Raw genomic sequence first — 22,679 nt, 5'->3', positions numbered from 1 at the left:
CACACCCTTAAGTTACAATGAGAGAAAGCAATTTAAGCAAAGACAGCCCATCCCTAAGGTCCCAACATCCCAAACCCGACATTTTACAGCATTTACTGTACATTATGCAGAACTGGAGGAATTTCTCTTCTACGTAACAACCTCACCTTCTCCAAATATCCTAAAATTTACATGCATACATACACACAAAGGTCTGTAAACATCACTCTTTAAGTTTGGAAGGAGTTGGAAGGAGATCGGTCTCTGTGCTTGTCTTGTGAGCTTAAAACAGGAATTTCTGGAGCAAGGCATATAATATCCTGCTTAGATAACCTGGCTATATATGCTGCAGACTGTGGTATCAAACATTTCACACGCAGTTTCATAGTACAGCCTGCATGTGGTTCCTCATGGAGCTGAAAGTCTTGCGAGTGGGTTTCTGGCTCTTAGAGAACATTGCATAATCATCACAGACCCAGCGGAAAGCAGACCGACACTGGATTCTTTATGTGAAACACAAACACACACACACACACACACACACACACACACACACACACACACACACACACACACACACACACACACACACACACACACACACACACACACACACACACACACACACACACACACACACACACACACACACACACACACACACACACACACACACACACACACACACACACACACACACACACACACACACACACACACACACACACACACACACACACAGCCAAATCAAATTAGGAGACACTTTTGCTCATGGCTTGTTATCCTTACACCCTCCCTTGCCCACAGATGAATCAATTTCGAAGCTTTATTTATCATTTTCCTTGGAAATGTAAAAGTGTATGAATGTCATGCAAATTATTTCATGCTGGAATGTGGGTAGCTTTTAATCACAGCTGGCTAATTCCCAGAGCCTGAGGCAACACTAATGCTCACACACGAGACTCTGAGTACTGCCCGTCTGTCTGGTTTAATGCTTGAAGTGTGTATATATATATTAGGCTTTACTTTCTCTGCATAGATTCAGTTTATATTGTAGGTCTACAATCAAATTAATAATATGAGTGTAATATGAGTGAGTGCAAGAATAAGGCCTGTGTTGCGATAAATCACTTGCTTATCTTACCGAGTCCTCAGGGGGCCTGTTGATTTTTGACCACTCTACTGAAGGTCCCTTCACCTGCAGAAATCGGTGGAATAACTTCCTAAAGCCTTCAAAGTCCTTCTTAGACACCTGAGGAAGAGAGCAGGCAAAAATTAATGAATTATTGAGGAAGGTCCTTCATGTTTTCTCCTTCTGAGAAACAAATCATTTTCAGTCATTTAAACTCAACCTCTACATATTATGCATCACTAGGCCGATCCAAGATATTTTCGTAACAGCGGTCAATCAATATGGTTTTTCAACAATCAGTACTTTAACTTTTACATTTGCCTGTACATTTTTTTTCCTTAGATTTTTTAGATTTTAAACTTTTAAGGGCATTGGCTGTCAACTTCCTCCGCTTAGTCACTGTTATTTGTTATGATTCTAGTCAGCTTATTTAAAAAAAAGAAGAAAAAATCCAAATTTTTTTCAGCATAAAAAAACAACCTGCCAGCATAACTTTCTAATCTTGTTTTGTACAATCTGCCAATTAAAACTCCTAAAGGCTTCTGAAATAATTAACACCCTGCTGTGAAAGATCACTGGGTCCTCAGGCCTCTCACTGAGCACATCATTAAAAATAAAACCTGTTTGATGAAAATCCATAAAACTCCTTGTGCCTGCTGAGAATTTAAAGTTCAATTGCTTTGTACTTTAATCAAAGTGTAACTTTGATGAATAAACCTGGAAAGAAGCTTGTGAAGCAACAGTTAACACTTAAGTAGTATTAAGTAGCACTTAACGAAATGCATTTGCCAAATAATATAGATTTAGGGTTGCCAGTGAAATGGATTGATTCTCGATACCAAAGCAAAAACTACTATGCTAATGTACACACACCTTTATTTATTTAAACTATTTTGAAAAATATTATAACAATATAATATAATCAATATAAATATACAAATCAGAACAGATCTGAAAGATCATGACAGTGAATCTTGAGTAATGGCTGCTGAAAATTCAGCCAAAGGAATTTTTCAAAATATACATTAAAAAAAAGTTGTAATTACATTTCATAATATTACTGTTTTTACTGTATTTTTCTTCAAATAAATGCAGCCTTTCATAAACAATTACAGACCCCAAACTTTTGAACAGTATTAAAAATATATTTACATTTACATTGTAACATTTTATTAAATAAATAATAATGGTAATATTAATCAAGCAATATTTTTTGTTTGATTAATATTAATATTCCAATAATAAAATAGCAACAGGTCTATTAGAATATATTTCACTGCCTAATCCACAGATCTGGTATTTTGACATTTGACATTAACTTAACTGACTAGGTTTGTTTTCAATTCATCAAGCATTTTGACCAGAAAGTTCAATTGATTTGATTCAAATATTAATGTGAGTCAAAATCAGCCGCCTATGATTCAGGAACGGTACAGATACAGTTGACTTGACAGACTGGTAATGTTACTTTAGAATCGATGTGTGACTGAAGTAATGGTGCTTTTGACATTTTGACTTAAAAGGCAGCTACAATGAATTGCAGAGTGACAGTTTGTATGCATACACGTGGATGTCTTCATAAAAGTGGTGCAACTATGTAAACTGTAATCAGACGATATCTCCACATCTCCTTATACATCATGGTTTATTTGAGCTAGCAGGGTGTGGGTTTTAATACGTCATTTGGCAGTACATGTTAGGGTGGGATCACGGGAGTCTGTGTGAAATGGAGAGGGAGGGACACAAGCGGTCAGTGTGTGTCACAGTGATGACGGCTAAGCCTGATTATTACCATATGGTGCTGAGGAAACACTGGGGTGGATAGCCAGACAGCTCAGAGTTTTGCTATCTGACCTGCTCAAACTGACTCAAAACCGAGACGTTCAGTGAAAAAAGGAAAATGAAAGAAGGGGAAAAGATGAACAGAAGGAACTGGGTTGGGGCTGAAGAGAGAAGATGCATCATGATGAAGCTAGTCTCATGGTGAGATTAATTAAACATCAGCTCAGCAGTGCAATGAAATCTCTCCTGTCACACTGTCACGTCATTCATCAGCTGCTGCACTCAGATGGCACCTAAAGAGGGTCCCTCTCGTTTTTCATCTTTGCTCCCTTCTTCATTCTAATGTGCACTGAAACTGGGACTATAAAGAATAAATTATGATTTCAATTTTTTTATTAAACGTGCAGGCAGTAATTGTTCGTCTCATTAACAAGTTCTACACATCAAGAAATTAGTAGACTTTTGAAAAATGGGTTTAAAATGATGCACGCTCACCCTAGAAAATTCCAGTCATGACAGCAGTCTAATAAGAGCAGTTTTGTTTTACATGGAGCAGGACTGCCTCCTGATCTGACATCTTGAGATCACATAACCAGCCAAATACTACTCTCTTTATCTCCGTAATCCCCCAAGTACATCCCCTTTTCGCTTGTGAAATAAGTTGTGGAATCTTGTGCCGACATAGTATCAGTAATGAAAAACTTTTGCATGATGCTGAAACCATCATATGTTCCTGATCACACCTACACTACCATTCAACAGTTTAAGGTCAGTAAGATTTTTTTTAAAGGGACAAATGCTGTCATTGAACTGCCAATTCATCAAAGAATCCTGAAAATATACGGTTTCCTCAATAAGAAATGTTTCTTTTGCACCAAATCAGAATATTAGCTTTAAAGATCATGTCACACGGAAGACTGGTGTAATGGCTGCTACAAATTCAGCTTTGCCATCACCGGAATAAGTTACATTTTAAAATATATTAAAATAGAAAATAGTTAATTTAAATTGTAACAATATTTCACATTATTACTGTTTTTACTGTATTTTCAAAAACATTTTAAAGACCCCAAACTTTTGGCTGGTAGTGTACATAAATTATTCATGTAATAAAAAGGTAAATCAGTTAGCTGAATTTTAAAAAATATGTTTAATTAATTAAAATGCTTGTATCTCACCTCAGCTTCTGCACCTTTGGCTGTGCCTACGAGTTTTTCCAGCTCAGCGTGCATAGAGCTCTCCAGCTGCTGTCGCATCACTTCCTGAAACTGAGCCATCTTGTTGCTGTTGCTTGGTAACTCTTTACTCAGACCTACAATTAAAACCAAACACCTTAATGTTGAAGTTCTCATATTAACTTTACAATGAAAAAACCTCCTGACCTTCCTAAAAGACAGTTTAGTGATTTTCCTGCAAGCAATCTGCAGCAGGCCAATGAACAAACTATCACTTCAGGTCAAAATCGATTGAATTTCTGGTTCTCATAAGCATTAAAAACCTTTTGATCTAATGTCTTATGTCGAAATACTTAAAGCTACTTGAATACCTGTTTTGAAGACAAATGTAAATTGACTAAGAAACTGAAATATATATAGGTCCCTACATAATGTCCTTACTGTTATTTGATTGTTGCAGTGGTATCAATGAAGAATGGAGTCAGTGTGTTCAAATACAGTTCCTTAAAAAATGCTTTAAATCAAATTGATTTGTATAAATCTTACTTGCAGTGATAAGGAGACTGATAAGCAATATTAATATTTGTGCCGCTGCCTTGTGGTACACAATCAAAAGACTCCCATCCAAGAAGCCACGAAAGCACATATATGTTATCAAGAACGTTTGCTGAGTGTAACACACACATCATCCACTGGGCTCAGGGTTAATTTGCTGTAAATCTGCCCATTTACACTGGCTGTAATGTAAGGTGTCACTCAACCTTTACCCTTGAGTGAGTGGGTACAACAGAGAGGTTAAACTACATTCTGTTTGATATGGTTTATCCAATAGTAGATGCTGAGCTTGAGGTATGGGGAAGAGGAAAAGTCTAACTGTATTCCTTTTTATTATTATTATTATTTGTGGGCCATTTATTTGGTATAGAGGAAGAAAGGAAAGTAGGGGAGATATAAGTGTAACAGGATTCAGACTCATATTCGCTTAAGACAACAGCTCTTATATGTCAAGTGCGCTACCTTGTGCGCCACAGCTCTGACTACCTGATTGAATCCTGCTCAACCACATTTCATCAGTATGAACCCATTTGTTTCATTCTCCTGCCAGTGTGCCAAAAGTTATTCATCTGCTAACATGCTTCCTGGCATGTGACACTTAAAATCCAGTAAATGACAGTGTCAGCTGGCACTTTAAAAATGAAATCATTTCTGTTTTTCCCAGAATTCAGTTTTTCTCAGAATTGTCTAATACAGCAGCATTACACTCACTTCTACCTACAAATAAAACTAAACAGTGGCTTGACTTTGATTTATAGTTTATTGGGCTGTTGGTCATTTATTTAGTTATTGAACAGACACTGTTATTCACAACGATTCACAATATAGATATGGTCCCTCTGGAGGAACCAGTGTTAAAGAAGGCAGTGAAAATGTACAGTCTGCCAACAGGATAAAAGCAAGGGTTATTTTGCGTTAAAGACTGGCTGACCGTACATTGTTCCACTTACACAGCTATTTACCAACTAAATAAATAAAAGAACATGAAATATTGATTTGTGCTTCAATATATGTTACTATTTGAGAAGAAAGAAAATGGAGTGATGTAATACTTCTAGCACAATTACACCTTAGGGGTATTTTGTAAAGGTACACTGTAAAACAAAATCGTCAGAATACCTAAACGTGCTAAAAATCTAAATTAATTGGTTTATGCAAGTCAAATATATTTAAAACTAATAAAATAAAACATTTTATACTACCGAATCAACCTGACGACATTAGGTTACACCAGCAAAAGTAACTTTAAGGGTAAGTTCAGGTAAAAATAGCTAATTTTTGACAAAACATTGGCAACTGATAAACAGCGCATAAGTGAGTGTGCAGTTATATTTTTTCTTTATTTAGTCTGCTCCTTTAACTTTCACCTCAAAAAGATATGCGTTTGTTTTACTATTTTATTGTTTTGCATTTGCACATTTCTTGCAGTGTTAAAAGTCTTTCAGAATGGTGCCTTTAGCAGTGTTGGATTCATATTATATGCCATTTACAAATGATTCTACCAACACATCAACAAATCATTTCTATATGTGTGCAGAAAGGTGTTCTTCATTCACAGAAAATAAAACATGAAAAAAAGAACTTTAGAGGGGCATAAACTCTCAAAAAGCTGCTGTAATCAAACTCTGCACGTATCAAAGCTCAACTGCACACTGCACACTGCACACTGTGCACAGAACGGCAACCCTAAATACAGTGGGGTCCAAACGTCTGAAACCACTGGTGAAAATGCTCCATGCTTCAATGCCTTCATTAAAAATTATACTATGAGCATAAAAATTGTATTGAAAATGTACATTTGTATGTCCCTCTTTTGCTTTGATGGCCTTAGTGCTCAAACTCAAACCACAGAAGTTTAAAAGTGTAAAATGTGATGGTCATGTTCTCCAGCATGATTTGAGAATGATCCAAAGAGCATACTGAGGAAGCAAGAACATCTCACCATCTGTACACTAGGAGTTCACAAGATCAATTTCACAAAATGGCTTATTTGAAAGTGACCCATAAAAAAGGCAGAATCTTGTTAATGATTTACACTATCATCACTCAGGCCATTAATTTTTTTTTTTTTAGAAAAATGTACACTTTTATTCAGCAGGAATTCATTAAATTGATAAAAAGTGACAGTGAAGGCATTTATAATGCCTTCTATTTCTATCTAAAACTAAATATTATATTCCAAATAAATGCTGTTCTTTTACACTTTCTATTAGTCAAAGATTCCAGAAAAAAAGCATAATGGGTTCCACAAAAAAACACAGGTATAATTTACATTTTAAAATAGATTTAAATAGCCTAACATTTCACAGTAGTATGTTTTTAAATGTATTTTTGAACATATACTATGTACTATCTTATGCTCAGCCTTTGTGAGCATAAGAAACTTTAAAAACCATTAAAGAATCTTACTAAACCCAAAACTTTTAACAGTGTATGCCGCAATGTTTTGTTGTATTATTTTCAAAATCCTAAAACCTTTTATTTATTTCCAGGTTTAAATTAGATTGCATATCTTGGATTTTCAATGTGACTTCATACTTTTGGACCCCACCGCCCTACATTGAAACACTGCCGGCGACCGCATACAGTCACATTAGTCAGTATCCCCTGTAATGTGTGTTTAATGTCAAATCTCGTTAAATTACAGACATTGTCAGGCCAAATGAATAGCTGTCAAGAGAACCAAACCTGTGGTCTGACAGCCAAACCAAAGCGAGGAATGGACAGTCTGGAAAGGTCTGGGGTTTACGAAATGCTCTATATAAACCCTTCCATTTCTGCAACTTTCCCAGTGTATCAGTCAGCATTGACTGAGGGGTCCATTCAGCTCTCACTCTCATCAGAATTCAACTGACAGCTTGTACATGGTGCAGTAAGACCCAGTTGATCACTAGATACCAGTAGGTATCATCTAATTAATTAAGTTATATCCAGAGAACCAATACAACCTTTAAAGTACTTGAGTAAGTATAAAACAGCAAAACCAGGACTTATGAACGTTCTTACCTTCAATGTAAAGCGACATAGTCTCGGTGCTCATAACTCTATGAAAAGCAGTTCGGCTAAATATCACAATAATCCTGTTTTTTTTTTCTCCCCACCTAATCCAGTTCAAGTCATGGGAAAAAACAGCAACATAGATAAATCCAGTCGGGATTTGAGGCTTATTGGTAGCAGTAATAATAAGACAGAAGGTCAGCTGGTCGATTCTCTCATTCTGTTCAAGAGCGCTTTCATCTGGCGTTCATGCGCTTTTAAATGAACCATCTCTCCCTCTCTCTCTCCTCCCACTGACTATCGAGTAACAGGGTGAATAATAAACGACTGTCTCGACGACCTTTACTCGCGTGTGCGTTTATTGCTCAAAGGAGACGGTGTGTTGTATTAAAAGGTGAAGTGATTATGTGCATCTCTCTGTGCTCAGCCCCTTTGGTCCGTCATGATTCAACGCGTCACATTCGGTCACATTACAATCCAGCAGCACTTCCTTGATCACGTCCACCCAGTTCTGGTTGTCTTAGGATAATTTCTAAGATTTTTAGAGTCAGTTTTGTTTACTTTATCCGGGGGAAATTAAACGTTGTTATTGTACCATGTTGTACAAAATGAAATGTCAGTGGCTACAGTGGTATTATTTAGTATGGACTGTACGCGTTGTTGCAGTATTTTCGCCCTTGCAAGCACAGAGCAGCGACGTTCTCCTCTCTGTGTAGACGCTTGACGTTATGTTGTGGCTTCGAAAAAACATCGTTTTTTAACGTGGTTTAGGAGTTAGGAACACGGCAGAGAAAGTGGTTCCCTGGCGTTATAGTATTATAAATGCAAAGCGAATGTGAACGTAGATTTGAAATGTCTTACTCTGAAGGCTGGAAGATGCTGTCGGGGAGCTGCTAACGTTAAAGGTTGTTCCGGAACAGCGACGTGTTTCCCTCTCTGACCAACCAACTTTCTCCTCTCAGAAACAGCAGTGCGGGGTCACTGAACACTGCGGAAGTGCTTCGCTAAAAACATTTAGAAACATCCTGAACATTATACGTTGAATTAAAAGAACTGCTTAGAAAGCAAAATTATATAGGCCTACTACGTAATTTGTCACCTTTTCCCCCTTTTTTAATAGTCATTATTGTATCACCTCTGTCTTGATGACTTGTGATTCTGATTGAATGTATCAGTTAACACTCAAATGTTATCATAATACAAGATACAGCAGAACCGGGTTTATTTATTTATTTAGTAAAAAAAGCAAGGTATTACAATCATTGCAGTAGATTTATTTCCAAAGGGAAAACGTGAACTCGCTGTAACCAATGAGAGCGCTGTTATTTCAGAGCGGCGCATCTCATTGGGGGAGTGCAGTCGGACTGCAGTGTTGCCATGTGCTCTTATTATAAGTGATTTGTGGATTGCCATTTAATGAAATCACTTATAAATAGAAGCTTTGATGGGTTGCGATTTGTTAGCTTATTTGTAGAATACACTCGCTTAATTTGGGACTTCTTATACAATTATTCGTAGTACAATTACATACCCCAGTAAAACATTGTCTATCAAAAACAGCATCAAACACATCTACCTATTAACCATTATCTAAGACTAAGCAATTATTAAATATTTTCTCCATTGTTAATAGGTGTCTGTATTTATTAACTTAGAGGGAAAGTTGTCTATTAAAGCACGTCAATTTTTTTGTAGAAATATTTAATTTAAGACATCGCAAATTTTGGGCTTGTTTTTTTTATCGAGATTTGGCAACACAGACGGCAATGCCACGTCTACAACCTCACACCAATGACCTTGCAGGACAGAACGATCAGCACTCCTTTCGTACAGCGCATGTAATGTGTTGCAAGATACAGTATGTACAATATTCAGTATTTCTAAGGTTCAGAAATGAAAAAAATTATCCTGACTCTAAACACTACATATGTCAATTAATTGACTGTAATAGACAATTTTGGTCATTATTCATTGTAAACCACAGTGTGCAAAAGAATGTTTTAGTACTGTTAATATACAAAAGTGCAATAATGCATTTTAATGTCTGGGTTTTATTGCGGGATTCTACATATAAACATCTGTTACAGTAACCACACTGCCAAAGGAATTTAATTACAACAAGAAACATTCCTTGATCATTTCTGACTCCTGTCAGATATGTAACAGCTGAAATTTCAGTCTGGACAATGACACAGAAAGACCTAATCCATGTACTCTGAGTTCTTTCAAGGCTTTGGTCCTCCTTTAAGCAATTCTGGATTGGAAAGGGCAGTCTAGAAATAATTAAAATCTTGTTTTAGACTACCTTTTCTCTTTACATGAAAGCTGTGCTCTGGTGGAAGACCAAAACCAAGAAAGGAAACAACCAAAGTCCCTGTTAAACAGCTGGACTAGATTCCAATTCTGAATTATCAGACAAAATCCAGCTGAACAGGTTTAGGAAATTCAAGTACATATAGTTCTAGTATTTGTGTAACAGTTTCAGGGGAAGAAAAAGATTTTCAGGAGTGTTTTACAAACATGCTTTTGGAGTTTTCTGGGCATCTAAGAGTGGGTTTCTAGTCACACACCCAAGAAAGAGACAGCGGTGTCTCTTTCCTCCACTAATTCAGCTGCTGTTGCGTCCATCTTTGCTCTTGAGAAGTCACTGATGACCAGGCCTTCAACAATCTTCCAGGTCTTATCCTGAAATAAAAGATAAATATCTTGAAATGGTGGCTAAAATCCAGCATTCTCTAGTTGAGCTTGATAAATAGATGTAAATGTTTGTGGAACAGATTACTGTGTAAGGAACCGATATCAGGCATAGATTTGGGGAATTTTTAATGACAAACCTTGATTGAAACAGGGAATGAGTAAATGAGGTCCTCAGGTACTCCATAAGGGTTTCCAGTGGAACAGACACCCATAGAGATGAACTCAGCCTATAAAACAAACACATAAGCAGTTCAGATCAAATCAGCAGTTCTTCATACATCTGTACAGCATTAGTCCAAATAAAGCTGTTGCCTTGTGTGCAACATCACAGAATAAGTAGAGAACACTTGCAACCTTCATTAGACATCATCATATTGCACATAAAATTACATGTAGATGAGTAAATACTTAATAAGCAGCTCCCATGGTGTTTGTGTGGGATGTCGTTGTGCATTTCTATTTAATATTGCTTGGCTTTTTAGTTCTAGAGTGCCATCACGCTTCTTCAGGACATTTTAAAAGGCGGACTGTTTTACCAATTTAGGACTTTTTTTCCCCCTTGTGGCTTCCCCTGTTTATTATTTGATTTTGAGCCTCAGTTTGTCAAAAATGACTGGTATGTACAAAATTTTAAAGTGGAAATCCTCCACACCTGATGCAATAAAATACCTACAGAAGTAGTTCTGTAAATGACTCAGTTAATAAATGACTTAAATATTACATTTAATAAATAAAAAATTAATAATTATTTGTTGCTATATTACATTTTTTAACTAAATTATAATGCTAAAAACTAATTTTAAACATAAACCCAAATCATCTTTTTTCCCATCAATAACTATTGATTTTACTGAAGAACATATAGTTCTTAAAACTTAAATTTTGAAATTCAATATATCAATACTTTGATTTTACATTCTTAAAAACTGTTTAAAAATAAGCAACTGTCATGACTACAGCAGAAAAATAAAAATATCTTGTATTGTGTTGGACAGTGGCAGGCCTTTGAGTCAAAAAGGTTGAGAACCACTGATCTACAGAGAAAACAATGCATATTTTAACCAATACAGAGATGCAATATTGGTCTAAAACCAATGTCTGCGTGAATTGCAAAAAGTTGACCTCGGCAGTGCCTGTCCAGATGTCTCTCATGTGGTCACAGATGGCCTTGGCCGCTGACATGGCACTGGAGAGCTTCCTGGCTTTAATGACTGCAGCACCACGCTGCTGCACTGTCTGAGAAACAGAGAGGAAGAGTGGAATAACCACAGAAAGATTTTGATCATATCACTCCAATCAGTAGTCATATGCAAAGTATATTAATAATGTTGCTACAACAGACCTAACTGTCTTATTACTCAATGTCATACACATGAATGCTGATAAACATAATGCTCTTCCTTACACAGTAATGTGGAAGAGTAAATAGGCCAACAGTGACCTCTACAGGAAGAGGAAGCCACAGCAGACAGCACTTACAGAAATGAAATCTCCTTTTAGCCAGGCATCGTCCTTCACTGCATCAAAGGCAGTCACGTCCTTCCCCTGCACATTCACCTTGCAGTGGTGGACGTCAGGGTACTGCGTAGATGAATGATTTCCCCAGATGATCATATTCTTCACAACGTTTGCTGAAATGCCACAACGCGTTGCCACCTAGAGGACACATTGTGTGGTACAAGTTAGTGTGAAAATTAGGCATAAATTGAAGTATTTCACCTCTTTGTATTGGTGGGCCATCCAGCAAAGGGCTGTTTTACCTGAGAGCAAGCCCTGTTGTGATCCAGTCGCGTCAGACAGGAGAAATTCTCTTTGGGGATGGATGGGGCGGATTTGGCCGCAATCAGACAGTTAGTGTTGGCTGGGTTACCAACAACTAGAACCTGCATATTAAAACATATTGCTTTTAAATTAGCTTCACTTCATTGTATTTGCTCTTAATTAGGTCAAGGTCATTATCCTGTTATTCACCTTGACTGTTTTCTTTGCATACTTGTCAAGAGCCTGCCCCTGGGACTTAAAGATGGCAACGTTAGCCTTCAGTAGATCCTTTCTCTCCATGCCCTCTCTTCTTGGCATGGATCCCACCAGGATGGCAGCATCCAAATCTTTGAATGCAATATCCTCTTTATCAGTGGGGATGACCTCTACAACAAAAGGCACAGACAGTGGCATTAAAATAGATGGAGGGTAAACAACACCAGCAACATCAGGGAGTCACAAGACAACACACTGAGAAACTCCGAAAATAAAGAACCTGGGTAATGTGAAAGACTGGTTGACTGTTTTTAATATATTAATATATATTACAATACATTGTATTATGAAATCATCATAGTTTTGCTTAAAAAAACAAGTCTTTTAATATATTAGATATTTTAATAGCACATTAATCCTACACAATCCTGCCAATAATTCCTCATTTTCATTAAATGTGAATTTGTGAAATAATAATTGAAAGATTATTATTATAATTTATTAAATAAAAAAGTAATTTTATATCAGGTAGGCAATATTTGTTGAACTGCCATGTATTTATTACAAGTTAAATACACATATTATGTGTATTTACTACATATAAAACAATTAAAATGTGCATTTGTTTAAAAAAAAAAAAAAGAGGAAAGATGATTGTCATGCATTTAACGTCACAATGCATACATGCATGCATACATACATATATACATGTATACAGTGGCTTGCTTTTGTTTATCCATCCAGTTTGGGCCTCCTGAATTTTTGGTTGCTGATTCCATGCACTTGACAGGTCACATACTGTCAACCTTCCCACATCATCCTGGGATGGGAACTACAATCCTAAGTTTAGCTGCCCTTTCAGCTGGGGATCATACAGGCAGCCAATCAGATTGCTCTGAGCTATTGTCATTTGTGCAGTGAAAACACAGGCCTTTAAGACTGCATGGCTGGCACAAAGACCACAGGATACAGGGCCTCATGACACTCCATTCTGTATGTATGTGTGTGTATGTGTACCTCTCAGAATTGGGAGAGCACAGTCCTGCAGCTCCATAACGACACCCTCCAGAACAGGCAACATGGGAGTGATGTCCAACAGAAGCAAAATGAGAGGCTGAAAGTGAGAGGGAAAGTGAACATTAGTGCATGTCTTGCATAACTAAATAGTGTTCCTGTGGCTCAGTAGGAGAGCACTGCGTTAGAAGCACAAAAGGTCGTGGGTTCGATTCCCAGAGAACACACATACTGGTAAAAAATGTATAGTCTGAATGCACTGTAAGTCGCTTTGGATAAAAGCGTCTGCTAAATGCATAAATTATGAATTATTATTAATGAATTATAACTGTCATAATATGGTTTTGGTTTTGCAATAATCTCTTCAGCTGTCGAAGACATATATGGTGCCTTTTCCTGGAATTAGCTAAACAGCATGCTAAATGATACAACAGACTTTAATTGATTGGATGTGACGGGACATTGCATAAGCCAAATCCTGCCCCTACCTGATCTTTACCGAAGACATCTCCCTTTGCAATGCTGTATAGCAGAGAGTATGCGATCTGCCCTGCGGCACCGGTCACCAGGACCCTAATAGGCTCAGCCTACAGCAAAACAAGAGTGATAGAATTATAAACAATAGATGTAAGTTAGCATAGAATATAAAAGTCATATTACAACAACCACTCAGGACAGACACGCTCAGGAGGCTCACCACGTTAGAACATATAAATAGTCCTGGCAAACTCTGCCAGACCTCAGAATGACTTGCTGTGTGGGATATTTTTAAACCAAGAGACATTTATACATTTCTTCAATGAACTCACTTTCAACATTTGGCCCTTCTGCAGAAACATTCGTTTGTTGCAAATGAATGTATCTGTATTATATTCAGAATAGTCTAATCCCTTATTTTTTATTTTACACAGAATAGAGGATTAATACACCTCAAAATGCTCTTAACGGTTTGATATAAGAAATATCACATGCAAACATAAATGCTTGACTGTTATATTCCAACAGGTGTTTTAATCATCACTAATGCTAGTCTTGGTACTAACTTGCATATAACAGTTCAGCAAAAGATAAGTTCTGCTGTAATTCTTAAAGTCTAATTAAACTTCGACACTGATTTTCAAAGCCTTGGGCCACTTCGCAATTACATTGTCATATTTTGACAGTAAAACTTATTTTCATATCAATGTAAGTCGGAATAGTAATTTTTCTTACCATTTTCAGCTGGTTGACAATGACAGCTGCTCTCCCACTACTCCGGAGATTGCGGAGGTCACCCCTATTTTCCTCACGAGGCAACAAGTTGCCGGGGCACCTGCGTTTCAAGTGCCTTCTGGGAAATGTAGTTTTTAGTGGCGCTACAGGAGTTCACTTTGTTGAAATAAAAACTACAGTTCCTACAAGTCACTACAATAAATCACAAACTAATAGATCCCTCTTCCATGAGTCGTGTATGGGACCGATTTATTTAAGCGAATCGGTTCTTTCGAGCAGTTCGTTTCAAAGAACCGATACGAAAGACTGTTGTCGGGTCATTAAAACATAGGTTTAACTTAAATATATTTTGCATTTAAAATAAACAACACAAAAAATGCATTCAGTTAGCTTTTGCACTTTGAATTAATACTACATATTTCAGAATGTTTTATTTATAGCCTTTATTTAGCTTTTTTTTTTATAGATTATTTATACCTTTTTTTTTTTATCCCCGACTCTCAAAAAAGATTCACTAGGGCATTTCATCTGAAAGATTCATCAATTTGAAGATTATTGTGCGTGATAAATATAATTTGGTCACAAAAATAACATATAATAAAGCCGTTTATGCGAAATAAATGCAAAAATTGTTTAAGATTTCTTGGTTTAAATATTTGTGTACGTTCAAATTGGACAGTAAACTATTAATGGAAAATAACCACAACATTCCTCGTAAAGACAATGTAATATGTTAAGAATCGATCGGGTTTCTGAACTCATGTAAATAGGATCCCAATCCTGATCCCGACTAAAGGAACAACCTGTTTTTATACAGTCTATGGGAACAACCCGGAAGATATTAGAGTACCGTAATGTTTGGAAAACAACGCGGTGGAAAAGTAAACGGTGATGGAGAGTTGCGTCCGTTGCTTGGACACTCTTGAAATCATGAACATGTCAATGATTAGCAACAGCTAACAATCCCTAAAAATATCGTGTGTAATATTTAAAAGTTACATAAGTGAAAGAGATCGCGTTTAACTGCCACAATTTTATTTATGCTTATATTTTTCTGAAGTTATAAGTTACTCATTTGTAGTCGTCTGGCAACAAACTTAAGACAGCAGCACCTGCGGCGGCATCAATTCAGTCATCTGGAGATCAACAGATTATTTGTGAACTAACCGTTAACCGGTAAATCCATGAATGATGGTATTTCAGATTGGTGAATCAAACATGTGTATGATAAATTAAATGTATTTGTTTTAGTCGTTGTACAGCGCAAACCAATGGGTGGTTAAGTAGTATTTTCTCTTATCACCCAAAACAATCTAAAATGTCCGTTGTGAGATGTTTCGGAATTCCGCGACTTCCACCCCCTCGGACTGGTTCAGCTGACCGAATAGGGTTCACTGTTGTCGGCTTGTAGGAGTAAAGACGATTTCACGAGAGTGTGGAAAATATTAGTAGCCCTATTAGCGGACATGTGGTCTGTGCCATTAGATGGACTACAGACCTATTATTATTAGTCGTATTCTAGATAACACAAGTAATTAATTTTTGTTAGTTTGAGACTAACAAGGACAGTGATATAAATGAAATAGTGTATGAAGTTACAGTCAGAAACTATCAAAACTAGGTTATATCTTATATCCCCTCTTTATACAAACTTATGATACCATATTTCCCCATTCTGAAAAAATATTTTCAGTTAGTAAGGAGAATTGTCAGTTTCTTTAAAGTCTAGTATAACATTCATAAAATTGATATGCAAGTTTAGAAAATACAGCCAAGAGTAGCTATTTGATTAACACACAGTATATCTTGTTATGATAGATGTATTTCGCTGTCTCCTAGGTTGAGAGGGTGATATAGGGCCTCTATCAGTTCAATGCTTTGGGTGAGATAGATGATCTCTCTGCTGCATTTTACATGAACTCATTACAGGCTCATTACAAACCGCCTGACAATGGAGCTGAGAATAATGTTGCTTCCTTATGAGATGTCCACACAGAGAACAACACCAAACACTCTTCTCCAAAACAGAGAGGAGATGGCAAGCTTTCAGTTTATGAGTGCTTTGCAATTCTGTTTAACAATTGCAGTCAGATTGCTGCATATAGTTTTTGACAATCAATTATTTTTGGAATAGAATATCATAATATAATATTTTATAAGGCATTCTTAAAAATGTCTGAGCCTCCCTATACCGCCCTGTCGTTCTTATATTCTCTTTCTCTCTCCCTCAGGCTCTTTCATTCACACTGTGTATCGTGAGACTGGTGTTTAATAACACCTTAAGTTTTCTGTAAAAAGTGAAGTGTGCTATACCTACACAATACATATTTTTATTCTGAAATAAATTTAGTCAGATACTGAAGTAAGAAAGTTTTAATTTAACTTGATTTAATAATTTTACATTACGCTGATTTGAAAGATATTGTAGTACTGATGTTGAATAAAACAATTAAATAATAGTTATCAATAATGAAATGAAATCAGATTGTTTATGTGTTGACATTAATAAATTATATGCAATTAAATACAAATAAAATTGTATTAATTAAATATTTGAAAGTTTATTATAGACTTATTAAAGATGGATTTATCTTATGTTCATAACAGTTTTAAGCATTTGTTCTTTAAACATATTTAACCTTTAAATCACATAACCTTTGCTCTTAACCATGACAGGATTGTCAAACCAGTAAATACAGTTTTGAAATATTTTAATAGTGCAGTATCAGATTGCACACTGTGAAGACTGAAATTCTAGAATAATCCAGACCTGCTTCAACAGGCCCCCATTTCAGACAACTCTTTCCATGTCAGACTGAAAATTAAACCGTAATCAGTCAAATGAAATGATTAATAACAGATGAAGCAATATTTAGTCTGACTGACTGCCTATATATTTGTTTTGCTCCCCATAAATAGCAGTGAATTTTTATTTGTATGAAGCACTAATATCAAGCATTTGTGAGATGTTTTTGTTTATTCATTTCTCAACCATTAAGACTCGTTGAACAAAAAGTTATTCAGTACTCTTAGTTCAGATAAATAATAAGCTGACTGATCTCAGACATCTCTTTGTGGATTAAAAAGTGATATCTCAGCTGTCATGTTTTAGATGTTGTCCCTGATTCAGTGCACCTCTATCAACTCATGCTCTAGTGACTTTAGATGGTTTCTGCACTTTTTCCTCCCTTTTTTTTTTGTAAACGTGCTGTTTTTCACAGATTTTGTGAACCTGCATTGTTCATGTCATGTCAGTGGGAATGTTTGTTATTGTGTCTAATGCACACGCTGTACCTGGTGACACAAGGATATTCATGGTCTGTGCAGAGAGAGAAAATCAAAACAATACCTGTGAGGGATTTGAGAACATCTGCACTCTGTGACCTCATCAAACTATGCCTCTGAATAAAGAGACGTACTGTGGGATGTTACCATTTAAGTGTCTGAGTGAGCTAAGAAGAGGGTAAGGATGAAAATATTGTGGGTTTGGATGAGAGTAATATAACCTGAGGTCAGACCAACTACATAACATTTTGGACAGTGAAGTGAGATATATTTGACTATTTTTATTTTTAAGGCATTGTGTTTATATATGCTGTGCATACCTGGGCCAATATCGGAATATTCTGAAATATATAAAAAATGTACACTACCGTCTAAAAGTTTTGGGGACAGATTTTTTTCTGAAAGCAATTAATACATTTATTCAGGACGGATACATTAAATTTCAAATAAATGCTGTTTGTTTGAACTTTCTGTTCATCAAAGAATTTCCACAAAAATATTAACTTTCAGCATTGATACTAAGAATTGTGACAATAAAGACTGGAGTAATGGCTGCTGAAAGTTCAGCTTTGCTATTACAGGAATAAATTACATTTTAAAATATATTAAAATACTAAAATACTTATTTTAAATTGTATTAATGTTTCACAATTTAGCTGTTTTTACTGTATTTTTAATCAAATACATGCAGCCTTGGTGAGCACAGGAGATATGTTTTAAAAAAAATTAATGAAACTTTTGAACGGTAGTGTACATAAAAGCATTTTTAGCCCCATTTTTTAATATCTGTAGCATTTTTTCAGTTTCAGTGCAATGGCATTTTTACTCATTGTCTCAGCAAGGTCATGGCATGTAAATTAATTGTATTATAGCATCAACGCTCCATAGTTGTTGGTGTTTTTTGTTTTGTTTTTAACTGAAACCACTGGTATTCACCCATAGAAATGACAGAACTGGCACTATAGCAGTATGAAAGTGCCAAGTATTATGTGTAAATGGACGGTTTGTAATCCATGTTGATTGGATTAAGATTTACATATTCTTATTTTTGTGATTTATAAATCGTTTTATGACCTCTATATCACAGTGATCTGCTTTATTCAAAGGCGGTTGTATCTGTTGGTGATCTGGTACTGTCTGCCAGTGACGCGCCAAAATCCTTTACCAGACGACTATTATCTCTTTTCCATTGTCTGTTCGCAAAATCCATCTTGATAATATGACATGTCTCAATGGGGTTACGTGAGAACTGTGATGTTCATCCTTTAGACGTTTGCTTGCATTCTCATGAGTTTATTTCTTGGCATGATTTTAGATGATTTGTCTAGTGCCCAGAGTTTGAATTGCAGTACTGTTTTATGAACGTTAGGTGCCAGTGTAGCACTAGTTTTGTAGCGTAATTCCTATAACAAACATAAATGCAAGCAAACAATAAACAAGAATCACCTTAAAGAGTTTGAAACTTTATATTCCACAAATCAATGAATGGTTTCATTTTAATTGCTCTCATTTTCAACCTGCGCTTGTTTGGACTTTTGAAAGCACTACATTTAGTTCCAGGCCCTTGAAACCTGACTGGAAGTAATTGAGTGAGCGTTATTTAGTTTCTCCTCCTTCAGGGGTTTTAAAGACAGGCGTATTTCAAGTTGTCACATTGTTTTACAAATGTACAGCTGGGTTCTCCTGGCTCGTGATCATTCTAAGTGCTCTTTGATTTAGCTTCAAACAACAAAGCCCTCAGGAGTATTTACTCAAGAATGCTTTTTCAACCCCAGACTTCCCAATGCCTGTCAACTACACACTCTGTCAGCCTCAAACTTTCCCATGCCTGGCAGCCACACACACACACACACTCTGATCAAAGTGAAAGCACACACTTCACCTGCTTATAATGCAGCCCCGCCCTCCAGCTGTCAATCACCCTGCCTTTCCTCTTCAATGTCTCATAAACACGCCATAAAATCCATTTTGAAATCAAAGTGCTGAGATATTGATGTTAACTTAATTTGACAGCCCATATAATGTGCCTTTTCCCTAGCATAAGGGTACATTTGATGTTTATGCAACAATAATGTAAAACAAAATTAGATAAAATGTAATAAAAATTTTTAAAATGTTTTTTACATGTTGTATATTTTGTTATTATTAATTATGTTTTGTTTATATGTATGTGTACACATGTATATACATACACAAAGGCTATATGTATATGCAAGAGCTTTGAAAAGAGCTTAAAAATTATCTCATAATAAAAAATATATTTTTTAAAACATTTTATTAAATATGTTTGATATATTATAAACATAATTTTATTTATATGCCAATCTTTATATGGGTAGTTGACATGAAGTGTCAAGCAGTTTTTTCCGTCTGCATTATATTTCACCAAAAACTCTTGTAAACAAATATCAATTAACATATTACAAATTAAGTAACATATTACATGGAATGTTTATACTTGCAAAGATTAATTTGTCACACACCAGATTGCAAACCAAAAAAAAAAAATGAAACTAATAAAAACAATGAAATATATAGGCAATTTAAAACTAGAAAAACATGTTCCCTAAATGTACACTTAAACATATGTTAATTTTAACCTAAAATGTTGATTTTGAATGGAAAAAAAGGTAATTGACATCTTATATTTTAGTTCCTTTATATGACAATTTATAATAATATTTTTATAGTAATTATATATTTAGATCTATATGTTAATAATGATGTATAATATTAAACTGATAAATAGCAGGCCTTAGAACAGTTTTATCTAGATCACAAAATGACTGGTGAACTGGCACTTGCCTAAAGGAATCTGGTAAATTGTAGTTCCCTCTTCATTGCAGTGGAGGGTGCTGATGGGCCACACATGACCCACATCAACGCTGCATTGTGTTTGGTCTTTGGCTCCTGTCTTTTTTGTTGTTGTTGTTGTTGTTGCTTGCTTCAACAATGCTCTTCTTAGAGTCATACACATCCACTGCACTCATCTAAAGGAGGGAATCATTGCCTTGGGGATCAGAGTGTTGTTCAAGTCGGCCTTTCTGTTTGATTGTAGCTGTCCAGCAATTAAAACATGTTGCATTAATTCAAATCCCTTAAACTGGACAGGCAGTCCTGGCCTTCACACTCTCCTGCACAATGGTGAGAAATGGAGAAATAGAGAGAAAGTGAGCAATCTGGACCAGCTCCTGAGTTTGAGGTTTGTTTTTCTGTTCGTGTCTCTCTCAGTCAGTGTAGGGATTAGGCCTGTTGCCGTGCCCTAAGTTACCGTACAGATGTTAGCTGGGATAGCGTTGTCATGCCATCCACAGCCTCCTGTCTGGATTGATGGGCTAGCTGGGTCCTCCAAAAAAGCTTGCTTGCGTGTATGCAGGTGTGTGTGGTTTGGGATGAGTAGTATCATTTGTCAGACAAAAAGGCTATACTTGATAGTCAAGTACAAACAGTTTAGACTCTTTCAGTCATCTGTGCTTGCTTGTGCCATGTTGTGCCTCTTTTTTGTGCTAAAAATATAGTCATCAAAGTATATATTGATTTAGCAGTGTTGAAACGTTCAGCTCAAATATCTGTTTTCTGTTTAAGTAGGTCTTTATGTGTTTGTATAGACAGTGCCTGGCTGTATGGGAGTTGATAGATTTAAGCTACAACACAATGGTGTTGACCTTGAGATGTAACATAAAGGGATGTTTTTTCTTAAAGGGGTCCTATTATGCTTTTTCACTTTTTGAATTTTAGTCAGTGTGTAGTGTGTATGTTTGGGCATAAAGAAGATCTACAAAGTAACAAATCTCAAAGTCCACTCCAAAGGGAGATATTTCGTTAAAAAAAAAAAATCCCTTTTCAAGAACTACAATGAACGGCTTGTTTGGACTGCAGCATTGTTTTCCGGGCTTTGTGACATCACAAAGCGGTCCATTAGAATATTATTAAAATAATTCCCGCCTACGCAAATTCGAATGGTTGGGGGGTGGGGAGGGGCGAGGACGTGGTTAGAACGGCTTGGTTGAGTGCATCAGACAAGACAACGATGAAGAAGTGCTGCTGTAGCGTCATGTTTTGCAAGTTATTACACATGCACCTGAATAATTATGTATGTAAATATGTATGTTACAATTATGAAAACGTTTTTATAATAAATTGCTGAGCCTGACAGTACAATACTGGACAATGATGTAATCTGCAGAATTTACACTTCAATTATGAGACTACAGTGTTTCTCATACATTGAGTGTGGGTGTTTTTATATCACTGTATTTCTGAAGGAAACCGACTGTCTTCAGAAAATTGGATGTCATTTTCATTTAATCTTGCATGTAATGTCTGATAAAGCAGCGTTTGTGAGCGGAGCGCTACTTTGTGTACAGCGTTACCAAGGAAACCTTGATCTCTACCACTCCAACCCCCGTTCACACCAAGAACGATAACTATAAAGATAACGATAAAGATATAGTTCTAAAAATCGTTCTCCATATTAAAGAATAGCAGAGTCCACACCACAACTATAAAGATAAAGACAAAGACAAACGATATTGTTGGAATCACTTTCAAAACGATTTTTCTCCAGCTGATGAACGATAAAAAATTGACAGCCAATCAGAATCCATCCTGCTGTAACGAGCTCGAGAATTTAAAGCGGCAGACGCATGTGCGCTTAGAATAAACAGACGATATCGTTCGCTGGTGTGGACGCTAATATCGTTATCTTTATAGTTATCGCTCTTGGTGTGAACGGGGCTTAAGTCTGTGGGACTGGACTATGGTATAAATACATTCAACTGTGTAACAGTTTCACTGCGATTCATGTTATAATGTTAAAATTATAGAACAATAAACAATACATTTACACTTATCTGTACATAGTTAATGCAGTT

At 36.1% G+C, this 22,679-nt stretch overlaps 2 protein-coding genes across 2 annotated transcripts in view; both read right to left on the bottom strand.

The window, feature by feature from the left end:
• Positions 1–8,056, bottom strand: part of LOC107670838 (UTP--glucose-1-phosphate uridylyltransferase-like) — a 35,838-nt gene extending 27,782 nt beyond the window's left edge. The window contains exons 1-3 of the mRNA XM_016463609.1: positions 7,630–8,056; positions 4,072–4,205; positions 1,124–1,231 (exon numbers count right to left, since the gene is read on the bottom strand). Of these exons, the coding sequence (XP_016319095.1) occupies positions 1,124–1,231; positions 4,072–4,205; positions 7,630–7,663 (276 nt within the window). The 5' untranslated portion in view covers positions 7,664–8,056. The remainder of the gene's footprint in view (positions 1–1,123; positions 1,232–4,071; positions 4,206–7,629) is intronic.
• A 1,079-nt stretch (positions 8,057–9,135) lies between these two features.
• mdh1ab (malate dehydrogenase 1Ab, NAD (soluble)) lies at positions 9,136–14,664 on the bottom strand. The gene is made up of 9 exons (XM_016463608.1): positions 14,521–14,664; positions 13,797–13,895; positions 13,312–13,408; positions 12,289–12,464; positions 12,078–12,200; positions 11,797–11,973; positions 11,440–11,553; positions 10,455–10,544; positions 9,136–10,305 (listed from the first exon to the last, which is right to left on the bottom strand). Exons 1-9 carry the CDS (start codon positions 14,521–14,523, stop codon positions 10,183–10,185), a joined length of 1,002 nt encoding a protein of 333 aa, XP_016319094.1. The 5' UTR covers positions 14,524–14,664; the 3' UTR covers positions 9,136–10,182.
• Positions 14,665–22,679: the final 8,015 nt, after the last annotated feature.

Source organism: Sinocyclocheilus anshuiensis, unplaced genomic scaffold (genome assembly GCF_001515605.1).
Source record: "Sinocyclocheilus anshuiensis isolate Anshui unplaced genomic scaffold, SAMN03320099.WGS_v1.1 scaffold784, whole genome shotgun sequence".
NCBI lineage: Eukaryota > Metazoa > Chordata > Actinopteri > Cypriniformes > Cyprinidae > Sinocyclocheilus > Sinocyclocheilus anshuiensis.
The sequence above is the reverse complement of the archived record's forward strand: the minus strand, read 5'-3'. Positions and strand labels throughout refer to the sequence as shown.

Coding starts and splice junctions, on each gene's coding strand:
- mdh1ab (XM_016463608.1), bottom strand. Junction 13,409..13,796: donor ATGTCTTCGGTAAAGATCAG/GTAGGGGCAGGA, acceptor TCTCACTTTCAG/CCTCTCATTTTGCTTCTGTT. Junction 12,201..12,288: donor ATGCAAAGAAAACAGTCAAG/GTGAATAACAGG, acceptor TTTAATATGCAG/GTTCTAGTTGTTGGTAACCC.